A 14,322-nucleotide genomic window follows, 5' to 3' on the forward strand; every position below is an offset into this window, starting at 1 on the left:
CTCCCTTATATGCCAGTGATTCCTAAATCTACAGTTTTCCTTGGCCTCTCCACTGAACTTCCTATCTGCATATCCGATTGCCTGCTGGCCATCTCCACCTACATACATCACCAGTACTCAAACTCAACATGTTCAAAACTGAACTCATCTTTCCCAACACTTCAAATCCACTTACATTTTCTTCAGTGTCCTATTTGGTGATTGCGCCAGTTAACCCAAACCCAAACCACAGGCTACGACTCTGTTATTCATCTTTTTATAACCAGTCAATCCCAAGGTCCTCTCAATTACACAGTCATCTCTCTGTTACTCCCTCTTTGCTGCATGCCCAGTCATGCCTTTGTTCATTACATTTTATCGCCTCAGCTCAGTAAATGAGTTTACTAAATTAAGACTTACTCCTGAACTTCTTTAAACCTGCCCACTAGTATTCCTACCTCCAATTTTACTCCTCCCCAGTCCCAACTCCAGATTGCTGTCAGGGAGACTGAACTAAATTCCATCCTTTCACTTTCCTGGCTTAGATCTTTTCAATTACTATGTATCAGAAAAAAACTCCAAGCTCCAAAGGACAGTATGCCAGACCCTTCGAGATACACGCCCTGCATCCCTTTCTACCTTCATCTCTCACCATTACTCCCTTCATAATTTATATCCTAGCAATACCAAGCTACCTGATACATGCCATTTTGTGCCTCCTCAAAAACATTCTCTCTGCCTGGAACACCATCTGATGATAAAAACCTAATTTCTTAAAAAGCCAGTCTTTAACGATCTTAACCATCCTGTTTTCACCTCCTCCGGAAAACCCAACACTCTTGCCTCACCCTGACTAAAAATAATCATGCAGACCGCATGTATGCCTTGTGCATATGTCTTTTACTCCATATACTGGTTACGGTATATCATAATTTCTCTCTGTATGTAAGCAGGCCCCTATTGGACTCTCTATTTCCCCAGGATGATGACTGACCAAGAGCTTGACACATGATGCACACCCAATACATGTTTGCTGAACTGAACCCAAGTGTCTAAGTATAAATCTAATGGCTATTTTCAAAGTATCAAAGCACTTGGAGCCTCAAAAAAAGTTTAGCAATTTTTTTTTTAGACCATCGTATCACCTTGTAGTCAAAAATTATGAAGAAATTCCTTCCTTCCTTGCCATAAATAGCACTGGCATAGTAACCCTCTGAGAGGTGAGTGCCAAGCTTGAAGAGAATATTAAATCCTGATGAATACACCAATCAGTGCTAAAAAGGATACACAGCAAGAATCAAGTTCAATAAGCACATTAAATCTCACTCTAAAAGAGAGAGGCTTAGCTCAACTAGTAAAGAAAGTAAAATAAGTAACATTTGTCTCTGAGGCTGCACCATAGAAGTAGATCTAAAATCCTTCTCATCACCAAAGCTGTCCAACATAACCTACGTGAGTTAACACCCTATTCCAACAATCTGATTTGTTGGCATATAATATATATTCAGTATAGCCTTGGCTCATCCTACAGAATGTAGTGACCCAGACCCCAGTAAGAACATTTATAATCACTCACTTAAAAAAAAACACACACAAAACAAAACAATAAAAATAATAGTAATAAAAAAATAAAAATCATTCACTGATTCCCTAAAAACCATTTCAGACCAAATGAGTTGGCCAATTAAAAAACACACCCCTGTTCAGCTAAGCAGCTAGCACAGTGTTTTAATTACAGAAGGTGAAGGAACAAGCACTCAGGACCCACAGATGGTGCCTGATTGTTATTTTTTCTTTCAGGGGTGTAAACACATCTAATTTTCAAATCTTAAAATGGCGACAAGGATTCTCTATTCGGTCCTAAATGCCATCCAAATCATGACCTCAGCCAAGTTTACAGTTAGGTCAATTAAGGAGTATATTCACAGCTTTATTATCAATCTAGCATAATAATGAAAATGATGATAAATATATTTCATGCAAGTAAAATGTAACATATCAAGGTCAAAGCTGTAGCAAAACAAAAGACATAACAATAAACAATTTCTAGTTAAAATCATTGACAACTTCCACTTACTAAAAAAAAAAAAAAAAAGGAAAGAAAAACTCCCACAGAATATTATATTCTTGTTTCTGGGCTAATCTATAAGCAAATAATTGCATATCAAGTGAAGAGTGACAGGATTTGACTGCTTACCAGGTTTGACATTAAGCAAGTCACTCACATTGCATTATTTTCCAAGCAGTATTTATATCACTCAGCTTTCAGATGTGGCCAAATATCTTCCTTAGTTCCAAGAAAAATAAGTACATATAAACTCACCTGACAAAAATTATAGCAACACTCATGCATTTCTCACAAGAAAGATGATCTTAAAAGTCCTTGAAATTTGCAGGTCAATGACAAAGTAAATTGAGGTTCTTTGAGCAAAGGACTTGGCGGAGATTTGGTGTGTTTACTGTATTGTGAAGTTTACAACCCAGAATTTTATCTCTTGAAGAGTTTTAAATTGCCTCTATAGCTCCAGTCAAATATTCTGCTATTTTAAATGTCAGCTTCTGGACATAACATTAATAGCTAATATTTATTGAGAACTCTCTACCCTTGGAGAGGCACTGTGCTAACTACTTCATTCTGTTTACCTCACATTAATCTTGACAATAACTCTTAAATAGGGATGATTATCATCATCATTTTACAAATGAAAAATGGCTCAGCAAAGTTAGTTTACTTACAGTAAGGGGCAGAGCCCAGATTTGAACCCAAAGCCAGACTCCCAAAGTAAGGGGGTGAAAAAGACCTGACAAGTGATTTTTGAAGATCTGTTTCTATACAAAGATGGAAAAAAATCCAGTCAACCAACATATGTTTTTCTCAAGATCCTAAATACAAACCCCTCAGACGTGAGTTCTATGAGCCATGTTAGGGAAGAAATCTGATATACCACATATTAGTTCACACGTCAAGGTGATACATTATACATTCACTAACACATGCTGGAAGTCCTTGACTTAAACATCCAATTTAGAAGAATCTCAAACAATGAATAAATATAAACTATTAGTATAAGTATTATGCAGAACAAGGTCACTGAAATTCCACCCTCCTCTCTGGGGTTCGCCCACTTTTTAAAGACCTAACCCCACTTCTCTGGTTCCCTTGAGCGTCACCAGAGGAAGAAGCAAAGAAAGACAAGATGATATTTACCATCCCTTCCAGCTCTAATAATCTATGCCTAAAAGTAAGCTGTGCTTCCTGTTAGTTCTTTCTGTTCAGCGCTCATTCAGTACCATATGCTAAGACACCATGCTCTCATTTTGGCCTTAGGGAGAGGACCAGGGAATAGTAAAATACTGTCATAATCAAATATCTTCCATCAGAGTGGGAGGGGAAGAAGGGAAAAAAGATTCAAAAAACACTCACATGAGGAAAGGGAAACACAGGACTGGTGGAAAACAAAGTAGTCAGAAAAAAAGCATGGTTGATTTAAATGAGGTTACGTGTAGTTATTAATATTAAAAGGAATGTTAAAACACAAAGAGCTAATGTTTGTTTTCTTTGCATTCAAAGTTAAGCTGTTAGCTTCTCAATGTTGCCCAATACCAGTACTAAAAACTCAATCAAGAAATAACAGAGCTGTACTCCAAAAACAGGTCAATAGTGTGCCTGAAAAATTTAGAGCAAACCTGACTTCTTTAAATGGAAGACACATAGCTAGTTTACGTTTACTATAGACATATTCAGAAAACCATGGTAGAGTCTGTTATTGTCCATTTTAATTGTGAAGCTACTATTGGAATTACTACTCTAAAATATTAAAAATCATATTTAAACTTCTAATTTGCAAAATCAAATCTGCCTCTGTACATTCATCATAAATTAAAGCAAATGGACCCCCTCTCTTCTAAAAATAATATTGATCTACATTTTAATGCATTACAATATTTATAAGCCTGTGTCCCACACCATTCCAATAAAATCTGCAATAATTCTGGTTGTCTGCTATAACTGTGATCGAACGGAAATGTTTCTAATTATCCTCAAGGATAATACATTCTACCAGGCTTCATTAATAAAATGTGCCTATTAGTAAAGTTTAATTGATTTTGTTCCACTGATAATATAAAAGGAGAAAAGAGAGAGATCACCTATTATTATATGCCGAAAGAACAATTTAGGAGCTCCTAGAAGCATTTATTTTTCTGCAAAGACAGATTACAAGTCTTACACGCTAAATATTTTAAAGGAATAAATCCATGCGTTCTTTTTTCTCTGAGACACATTTTTCAGCTATGTTTACTTTTTTTGTATTACTTAGCTATATAATGAAGTTAATCTCATAAGTTTTATATTAAGGCAACAGTAAGCAAAGCAGAAACCACTCACACACACACCCCGACCCCCACCCCTACCACACAATTTCAGGTTTACCTCTTTCAGCTACAGCCTGTCCTGGCCCTAGAGACTGGCTCAAGCAGAGAAGAGAGAGCAGTGAAGCCCTGCAGTCATGGGAGCAAATCTGAAAAATCAAGCTAGCTTCTAAGGAGAGAGATTTACCTCCATTGCCTCTAGAAAATGAATACACCACAGTTCTTGAAGGTAATTCCAGTGAGTTTCAAAAAGGTTTTAAGCCAGAGGGGAAAGGAAAGAATATTGGTTGTGCTGGAGAGGTGCGATTATGGATTTTGTTTAATTTCCACAAATTGCCTATCTCATATAATTTTTTTCTTCTGTTTTGATCTCTCACATAATAGAAGTATTTTCAGCTGTTTGGGATCCTTGACTCTCCATCTCCCTGCCAAAGGGAGGCAAACGCTGGCGGAAACTTTGCACACATAAGGTACAGCATGTCAAATGGCGGTTCCTGCGGGAGAGTTCCAAGCTATTTCATTGAGGGACACCCAAATGTCAGTATCTCTGTCTCTTCCCTGTTTTTATCCATTTTGTCCAGAAGAGTATCCACTAATCTTCTGGCAGGAAAGGGAGTGGGGTGGGTAAAACCCTAGTGCTAGGATTCTGGAAGCCAAGCTATCTCTTCCACTTGGTGCCTTTTCTCTTAACGCCGTTTCTCAGTATGCCACCCTTCCACTGCGCTGGGAGCTCCCCAGAAGCCCTCCACAGAGGACAGATTCTAGAATTAAACTGGGGAGGGGCTGGTCTCATAACTGCACAGCAGAGGAGAAGATCTGGGGTCTAACTGCTTCTTTCAACCAATCCTCTTGGTTGTTTGCCTTCTGACACACCTGGCATTTCAAACTCCTAAGCCTTTCCAGGATTCTGTGACAAAAACTGACTTTTTTCTGAAGTTCTCCAACCCTGAAAGCATGTAGCTTTCAGCTTTCACTGATCAGTTAGGTTTATTATTACTCAGTTTTCCAACTTGCAAAATTTTATTAACATTGTACTTGCAAAATGTTAACATTGTATCCCTTTCCCCCACCTCTTTAACCTAATAATAAATTCATGACTTTTTATAAGTCCCTTACTGATATTTTATTGGGTTTTAGGAGAAAGCAAAGATAAACAAGTATGCTGAATCCACAGGCTTGAGAGCAAGTCTTACAAAATAACAATTTCTGAAATAAATTTATACTGAACTATTTTACACCAAAGAAGTGTATTAATAGTTAAACCAGCCTTTTACCTGGACTTGACAAGTCCCGTGTCTCTCTTCTCCTCTCCACAAAGCTGTGCTGACTGGTTACCATGCTCCTCAGGCTCGCATCCGTTGCTCTCCCCAGCTCTTGGCAGGTGCCCTGCCTGCGCCTTCCTTGCCCTCAACACCCACACCGCTACCCGCTCAGGGATGTAGGGGGTGCGCTCTTGCAAAGCAAATCTAGACTCTCTCACTGTGTTCTTTATCCAAGCGCCTTCTCTCTGGACCTTCCTTTCAGCTTCCTCCCCACCTCCCCTGCTTTTTTTGCTCCTATCTTCAGTCTCAATCTCCAAAGGCTTCTCCCCTCATTAAAAAATTTAAAAATATTTGTAAAAAAAACTATAATTTCCTTCTACTATCAGTATAGTAGAGTAGTTACTCCAAAGGGCCCTCCTGTACAAAACAACTAGTGCTTGGCTAAAATACACTTTTTAGTGCACTGATGGGCTTCCAGAAAGTAAAGGAAATCACCAAGGACCCCAGCACCATAACCAAAAAGAACAACCTCAAGCGAACAAACTGTGGTTTGCCTCCAGAGTAAAACACTGAGCAATAAGCAAACTAAGGGTAGGGTGACCCTAAGGATGAATCCTAAGACAAAGGCAATACTGGGAGACTAAGCCTTCAGCCATTAGCAAGGAAAGGAAGCTGAATCTGAGATGCCACATTAAGTCAAGAACCGCTGAAGGAGGCTGAAGTGGCCTCAATGGTGCAGTCTCTGTATCCCTTATTTGGGGCCTCAGATTAAGATGAAAATCAACCTCATCAAATACATAAGGAAACAAGCTACCATAAGTGTTTGCAGAAACTAACAACAGATTTAGACCCCCTAAGGACTTAAAATATTGGATTTATGAGATACAAAATGTAAAATAAATATCAGTTATTACCTAGGCAAGAACGGGGCAAAAGAACAAGACAGGAAAGGAAAACTCCCATTGAGGGCAAAAGGAAAACAGAAACAATTCTGCAGCGCTTCACAGCTTTGCCTAGGGCTGGATTTGTCCCCACTGACTATTCTCAAAGGCATGGAATGAATAGTGGAAAGAGTTATCTGCATGATGATACAAATTCTCTCTCTCAAACAATCTACTACCACATCATACATGGCCTTTGGGAAAATGTTCAAAAATGAATTCCTCACAAAGTTCAATTACAAACTGAGAGCTTACTGAGAGTCGTGTTACCCTCATAAAGAGGGCTCCCCTGAATATGTCAGCAGTATCCATTTCATCACAGTAATATTACAATGAATTGGAAAACTTCAGTGTGCTGTAAGAACCCAACAATCCTAACATGCCTCAGCTGACTTTGCTCAATTGTTTGCAGGTGATTCTCTACTTCTGTAGATTCAGCCTTCAAACAACCTGTACTCCTGTGTATTATCTAGCCCTAAACAGTCCTTTACACACCTAATTCAGAGGTGCATATATTAATACTAGTTGATAAATGCATGTTTTCAGCTACTGCATAGTAAGGTTCCACTTTTTCCCATCCGACAGTATCTGTGCAATCACGTAACTTGACTACGTTTATAAACAGTAAAAAGACATTGGTAGAAAATATAACTTACTATGTGATAAAAAGCAGAAACCTCAAACTAATAACTTATAAGGCTAAGATGAAAATGATTACATATGTCAAAAACAGCAAGTCTTTAACTTTAATCTTAAAAAGATATTCACTGACTTGAGCTGGTGGATCAACAGAAGGTGCAATGGTAAAAAGAAAAAAACAAAATTAAAAGAGCGTGTATAAAATCCTAACCTGCTAACTCCGTACAAAAAAAAAAAAAAAGATAGTCTTGTCAGTACACGGACAGAATCACCCATCATCAGATGTCACATATGACTCTTTCAGTGAGACAACCAGCCTGATAACGTGGCCGTGGTTGGAAGTCTCATTTGGACACTGCCTCTCCATAGCTACCAAGGATGTACGACAAAACCATGTTTCTCAAGCTTGGATATGAGGGGGAGACCGGGTAGAGAGGGTACTCTGGAGGACCTTCGGCCCCAAAACAAATACAGTGCATCTCTCAAGTGCATCGATTTACTCAACGGCAAGCAATGAAAAATAATTCTATATTAAAATACTGTATTAAATAAAGTATAATATATGCATAATTTTGTGACATAATGCAGAACAAAGTGTTGGGTTTGCAGAGGCAGGTTGGACTATCCTTTCAGGCCCTATGGAGATAAACATGAACTCCATTCTTACTTCTAGAACTTCCTGGAAACATTTGCAACTCCTTAAGCAGAACTATTTTTTTGGCACTGTTGGTCCCACAAAAACAACGCCTAGCATTAACAAAACTAACACATGCAAGACACAATGCAATTAAAAGCTCTAATTGTTTAAACATCTGTATATAAATACAGAAGGCTAATGATCAAAGTAGGAAATTAAACATATCCATGTCTTAAAACTCAAAATCAATGCATAAAGCTCTAGGTAGGCAAGGAAGCCTAATGAGGGCAGAGGTGGGTTTTGAAAAATGAACCTAGGAAAAACTCAGGAGCAATATTGCCTTTGCCCTCAGAAAGAGGGGGGTAGTGCGAAGGGGAGACGCAAAACATTGCATTCCCCATATTTCGTTTGTTAATAGTCCCATTCTCCCCTTTTACTTTTCAGGTTGTAAGTGTTAATGCTAAGAAATAAAGCATGGGCAGTTGATATTGAAAACTACACGCCCTCCTAACTACTGGGGAAAAAAAAAAATCTCAGCCGTATGGAGAGAAAATGGTAACCTTTTTCTGTATTTTCAGAAAAAGATGACACATTTCAGCATCACAAAACTGTCCTTGAAAATGTTATTTCTGATCAAGTAGTCCCAAAGACACCTAGACTCAGAGGCTGTTATATCCTATAAAAGTAACCTTTAACACTTAGAAAATCTGTGATTCTGACTGGTTGTCCCCCTTAATAATGTGTTGCCTTATTAATGGTATTTAAATTGACATCTGTTTCCTGAAAGGTATACCTGTGATTTTATTTGTATTTTCCATATGCATGGAAGTCAATAAATAAAAGCCTCAATCCTTCTGGCTCCCTTACTTTAAAAAAGAGAAAATAATAAGTCTTGGCTCATTTAAATTAATATAAGAGAAGAAAGAGTGACAGTGTCAGGCCATTTAAAAATGAAAATTATTATGAGAGGAAAATGAAATTTTCAAAATTATACTTTTATTCCTCAAATTTTATGCTTATGTTACACATTCTATCCCCAAAACATCTTCAAAGGCAATACTTACTGTAACTGCCAGATTTTTCTTCGTAAGTAAAATGAAGTTGTAATTCCTCCTCTGACATCTCACAAATGAACACTTTCAGCAAACAGCAAATAATAAACAAAGCATTGTGAGTCTGCCAAATGAAGATGTGGCTAGAAAGGAAAGACCAAAATCACACAAGAATCAATATATAATCGTGAGCATAATCAGTTTATTTCTAGTCCATGATTTCTTCATAATTTCTCAACTACTTTACCCATTCTGTTTGTAATATTAGAACAATGTCTATATCCTTTAAAGGTTCATGATTTATAACACTGGGCCAGTATTATCTATTACAATTTACTTCGTATTTCATCCTATGTACTTGACATAGTGAGTTGACTTAATAAAAATATTTTCCTTTAGGCATGACTGCTCTTTGCTTTTAAGTTTATAGTTGGCCACACATAGGCATGTCCAAGAAAAGAAAGCTAAAAAATAAAAAAATATATATATAGTAACATAAACATATGCAAATACACAACCAAATTTTAAATGGAGCCTCACCAGCAGCACAGTACAACACTTGCTATTTGTATTAATAACCATGAAGTCACAAGAAAAATTTTAATTGAATTCAGTATAATTTTGAAAGCAAAGCAACAATCTTTTAAGAGATCGCCATCCAAAAATGGTTTTTAAAAAAGCTTGAATGCATAAAAGGATAACTTTCCATTGCAACTAATATAAAACTATAACATCTAATCTGGACCTTCTTTAATCTAATACGAAAGAAATAAAGGAAACAGATGTGAAATGAAATAATACACAAATTAAGTCATTATTCAAATTAGGGATGACAGCAGTGATAATGGGGGGAAATTACTACCTTTTTAGTAATAATTACATCACTATTAATCTTCTTAAATAATATATTTCTAAAGATTGTCTAAAATGCTGAAATCAAAGATTCCAGAATTTATAACGTCACCCCAATGACTTGAACAGCAAATTAAACCTTTTTGTTTACTTTTTTCCCTTAATAATGAGAATAATTCCTTTATAGCTTTCAAAAGACCATAATCTATTTCTATCAATAGATGAAAAAACTCTTATTATTAAATATAAAGAAACATGATTTAATCAGCCAGCTTACTTCTGACATTCTGCTGAAAGTTTTAGTTCTTTGGTTCTAGAAAGGAAGACCTTAATTAATGCACCAAGGTTTCCTGTTCGAGGATTGTTTTCAACTGCAAGAGAAAAAAGGGTTTTAAAAAGTTAAAATTAAGAACTGAAATCAAAGTGAGCATATCATAACGTTTATAAAACCAAATGTCAAACTGAAGTTGCTCATGATCAACCTAATTGTCAATCTCACATCTGAGGAGGAAAAGCAATGAGAGAAATTGCTGCTTGGTCGTAATTCTTTCTGAATAACAAAAAATGATTTACAAAACAAATGATAGAAACAATGGGAGGAAAATAGCCATCTCATCCAAAATTGTAAAGATGTAACAGTTAATATACACACACAACTTACACACACACACATCCTTCTCTTTAGAAAAGCAGATGTTAAAAAAATTTCAAGAATTGATCATCTATATCCCAGTACATAGAATACAATAAACTGTAAAGGTAAAACTGTTCAGACAATCACAAATTATTCTGATGAAAAATAAAAGACACATAAAGAAAGCAATGTGGCCAGTGGGGAGCCATTTGATCAGACAAAATTATAAATAATTTGTTAAAAACCTGTTTCAAGTTTAAACAATTGGCATTTCATTCAGCAAAGCCAGCCTAAAGAACTGAGAGAAGACTAATGGGAATCAGAAGATCTGGTTTCTAGATCCAAGTCTATAATAACGGAATAGTGAACTGTAGACAAATTACTTACTTCTCCAACCTCAGTTTCCTCATCTAGAAAAGAAACAACAGCTAACATATACTGAACACCATATCCTACGTGCTTTACACGCATTACCTAATTTCATCCTCAAAACCACGTATGGCATCCGCACCAGTGTTACCTCCATTTTACAGATCCTCACCTGTAGGCTGTTACTTGCTCGAGGACACATCCTTATCTACTATCTCAAATCCTGGGCTCTAACCTATGCTATCCCAACCCCTATAATCAAGGAACTGGACTTAAGGAACCTATCACGGTCTATCAGGCTGCACAGCAAGACAGGGTGATTGTTCATTTTGTGCGTCAACCTAACTAGGCCACAGGATGCCCAGCTATCTGGTTAAACATGATTTCTGCGTGTGTCTGTGAGTGTGTTTCTGCATTTGAACTGGTGAACTGAGCAAAGCAGACTGGCGTGCCCAAAGTGGGTGGACATCATCCAACCCACCGAAGGCCCCAACAGAACAAAAAGTCAGAAGAGGGTTGAATTCTTTCTCTCTGCCTATTGAGCTGAAACACATATCTTCTCCTGCGGTGGACTGGGGCTTGCAACCCTGGCTCTCCTGGTCCTCAGGCCTTTGGACTTGGCCTGGACTTTATGCCATTAACTTTCCTGCCTCCTCCAGCGTGCACAAGACAGATTGTAGGGCTGCTCAGCCTTCATAAGCATGTGAGCCAATTTCTTCCAATAAATCTCATTTTATATATATATATATATATATATATATATATATATATATATATCCATCTATTACATTGGTTCTGTTTCTCCAGAGAACCCTGACTAATACATCATAGAAGCACAGAAGTTAAGAATTCATCTTAAGGGAGAGACCATTTAGTCAGACCTCTCATTTTACTGTTGGAGAAAAAGAAGCCCCGAAAGGTTAAGTGTTAGGCCCAAAGTCAAAAATACGTTAGTGCCCAGTCTTTTCACTTTACCAGTGGTTTTCAAACTGTGAGATTCTAGAGTTCTGGATATCTGTTTCATTTTTGAAATACATTTTTAACTATTTTGAAAACCGGAAATGCAAATACTCAAACACATTGGCCTGTGCTGCCCAGCGGAATTCATTTTTATGCAGATCTGAGAATTCTACTTTTGCATCCCTGTGCATATACCTGAACTTCTTGAAAATGTGTCAAAGATAGGGAAAGATGGAGTTCTCCAAAATTTGTTTTTCTTTAATTGAGCCCTGCACATACATACTTTTAAAAAATGTACATAGGAATAAGTACAACCATCACAGCATTCCTGCTTTGTGTTCAATAACTGCCAAGTTAACTCAGTTTGAGGGTCAATGCAAGTAACGGCATTAAGTTTCTCACTGGGACAAAGTTGTAGCACCTTGCTATTCCAAATTCGGATTACGGACTAGGGGCAACAGTGTTCCCTGGGAGTTTGTCTGAAGTGCAGAATCCCAGGTCCACCCAACACCTACTGAAGCTGACAATGCTTCTCAAAGTGTAATGTGCGTGTAAATCCCAAGGCATTCCTATTGAAGTTTAAATTCTGCTTCCACACATGGGAAATGTGGCCTGAGACTCGGCAGCCCTAACAGTCTCCCAGGTGATGGCCCCTGCTGCTGGGAGAACCCCCACTCTAAATAGCAAGGTGTAACATGTGCTGTGCATTAGGGCAGGCTGGGTCCAGCTTCCATGATCAAGACTAGATATGTGATTAGACAGCAGATATTGTTATAGTTTCACTTTGAAAAAAATTTCTTACTTTCAAGCTTTGGATTTAATTTAATGAAAGAATACCCTGAGATTTCAGGATAAACTTTTTTTCATGTCTAATCTTTAAATATATATTTTTTACTTTTTCAAAGATTTTTATTAAAAAGGGTAAACTTTTTTTAAAAAAACAGTTAATGTTTGCGAGTACATCTCTGAGTGAATTAATATTATCTAGCTATTGTAAACCAAACAAAATATTGAAACCAGGAGCTAAGGCTGATAAGACTACAACCACAATTCAGAATCTCAACTTCACAATCTTATGTTCGTTCATTCAGCGTCCCCTTTATGAATGAATGACTTTGTTTAAGTAATTGTTTGAATTTAGAAATTGTTTTTAAAAAACAAAACAAAAACCTGCTGTTGGAAAGAACAACCAGACTATTAGATTGATGTAATTAAAGCTTTGTGTACCTTTTTCATCCATCCATTCATTCAGCACATATTTACCGAGCTACTTATGTGTACCCAGCACTGTTTCGGGTACAAGGAGATACTCACTGTCTTAATGGAGCTAACATTCTAAGACAGTTAAGTTTCCACAATGTTCTTATGGACAAGATGCAGATGGAGCAATAAATTAATAAAAGTAAATATGCTGAATGATATTTCAACAATACACAACGGTAGGCTCAATATTTTAACATCCCTCAATGGAATTGAACAGAATCAAATTTAAATGGCAAAAATCAAACGCTGTGCTGAAATTGAATGAGCTTCAGGAGCCAGGGTAGGAATGGGGATCGCTGACAAGGGGCAGAAAAGCACATGGAAGTATGTAGCTTATAGATTCTGACTAGGTTCAAATCCCAGCTCCTCCACTAACTAGCTGTGTGACACCTGGCAATTTACTTAGCATTTTTCACGCCTCCTTTTCCTCATCTGTAAAATTAAGATAATAGTATTTAAGTAACGAAAAATAACTCATTTGACTCTAGAGCTTGAACTTGTAGCAATCTGTTAACTAAAGTGGCTTTTGTGTAAAGAATGGAATTCTGCCATTTCCATGGGAGTTTTAGCAAAGTCTAGGTAACACTCACACAAGGGTATCATAAAGAGGATTTCCATCTGGGGTGAGAGGTTGGACTTGCTCCCAGTCCCTGAAACAACCTTTCCCAACATCTCACTAAAATACCCACGAGCCCAACAATCCAATAACCAATATATAGAGGAAACATAGAAGGTAGAGACATGTTAACAATCTACGGGGATGCAATGAACAAAATTTACATTGTGGAAAACTCTACTACCCACTTTCTTTAACTATAATAATAAACTGAGAGGGGGGACAAAGGACATAGAGACAAATGCAGGAGGAATCTAGCTATGAGAAGAATCATAAAGCTATTATCAGCCAATAATAATGTAAGCACCTCATCTGGTTCCAGATTCAAGCAAACTGACACAATTAGAAATTTGAACACTTGGGTAGATATTTTTTAATGTTAAAAATTCTTTTTTAATACAATAATGGAATAGTTTCCTTTAAAAAATCCTTATGAGATACATACTAAAATATTTATGGAAGAAATGATATGATGTCTGAAGTCTATGTCAATTTAAATATATGAGGATATGCTTTTTGTTTGTTTGGAATACACGTTTTATTTGTGCAGTTTTCTGTATATATGTCATATAGTTCAATAAATAGATGAGAGATACAGATGAAACAAGATTGGCCATGAGTTAAAAATGATTGAAACTGGGAGATGAGCATATAGGAGTTCATTATATTATTCTATTTGCCTTTGGGTGAGTGTAACATTTTCAAAAATAAAGAATTTTCTTAAAAAAGATTTAAAAATAAAGTACC

General features: G+C 36.9%; 1 protein-coding gene across 4 annotated transcripts in view; it reads right to left on the minus strand.

Moving 5' to 3' along the window:
• Positions 1-14,322, minus strand: part of DYM (dymeclin) — a 269,717-nt gene that overhangs the window by 211,876 nt on the left and 43,519 nt on the right. For all 4 annotated transcript variants that reach the window (XM_019721433.3, XM_074340000.2, XM_019721409.3 and 1 more), the window contains exons 4-5: positions 10,011-10,104; positions 8,894-9,024 (exon numbers count right to left, since the gene is read on the minus strand). In XM_019721433.3, coding sequence (XP_019576992.1) covers positions 8,894-9,024; positions 10,011-10,104 — 225 coding nt within the window. The remainder of the gene's footprint in view (positions 1-8,893; positions 9,025-10,010; positions 10,105-14,322) is intronic.

This window comes from Rhinolophus sinicus, chromosome 4 (assembly GCF_057876585.1).
Source record: "Rhinolophus sinicus isolate RSI-liver-muscle chromosome 4, RSI-T2T, whole genome shotgun sequence".
Taxonomy (NCBI): Eukaryota; Metazoa; Chordata; class Mammalia; order Chiroptera; family Rhinolophidae; genus Rhinolophus; species Rhinolophus sinicus.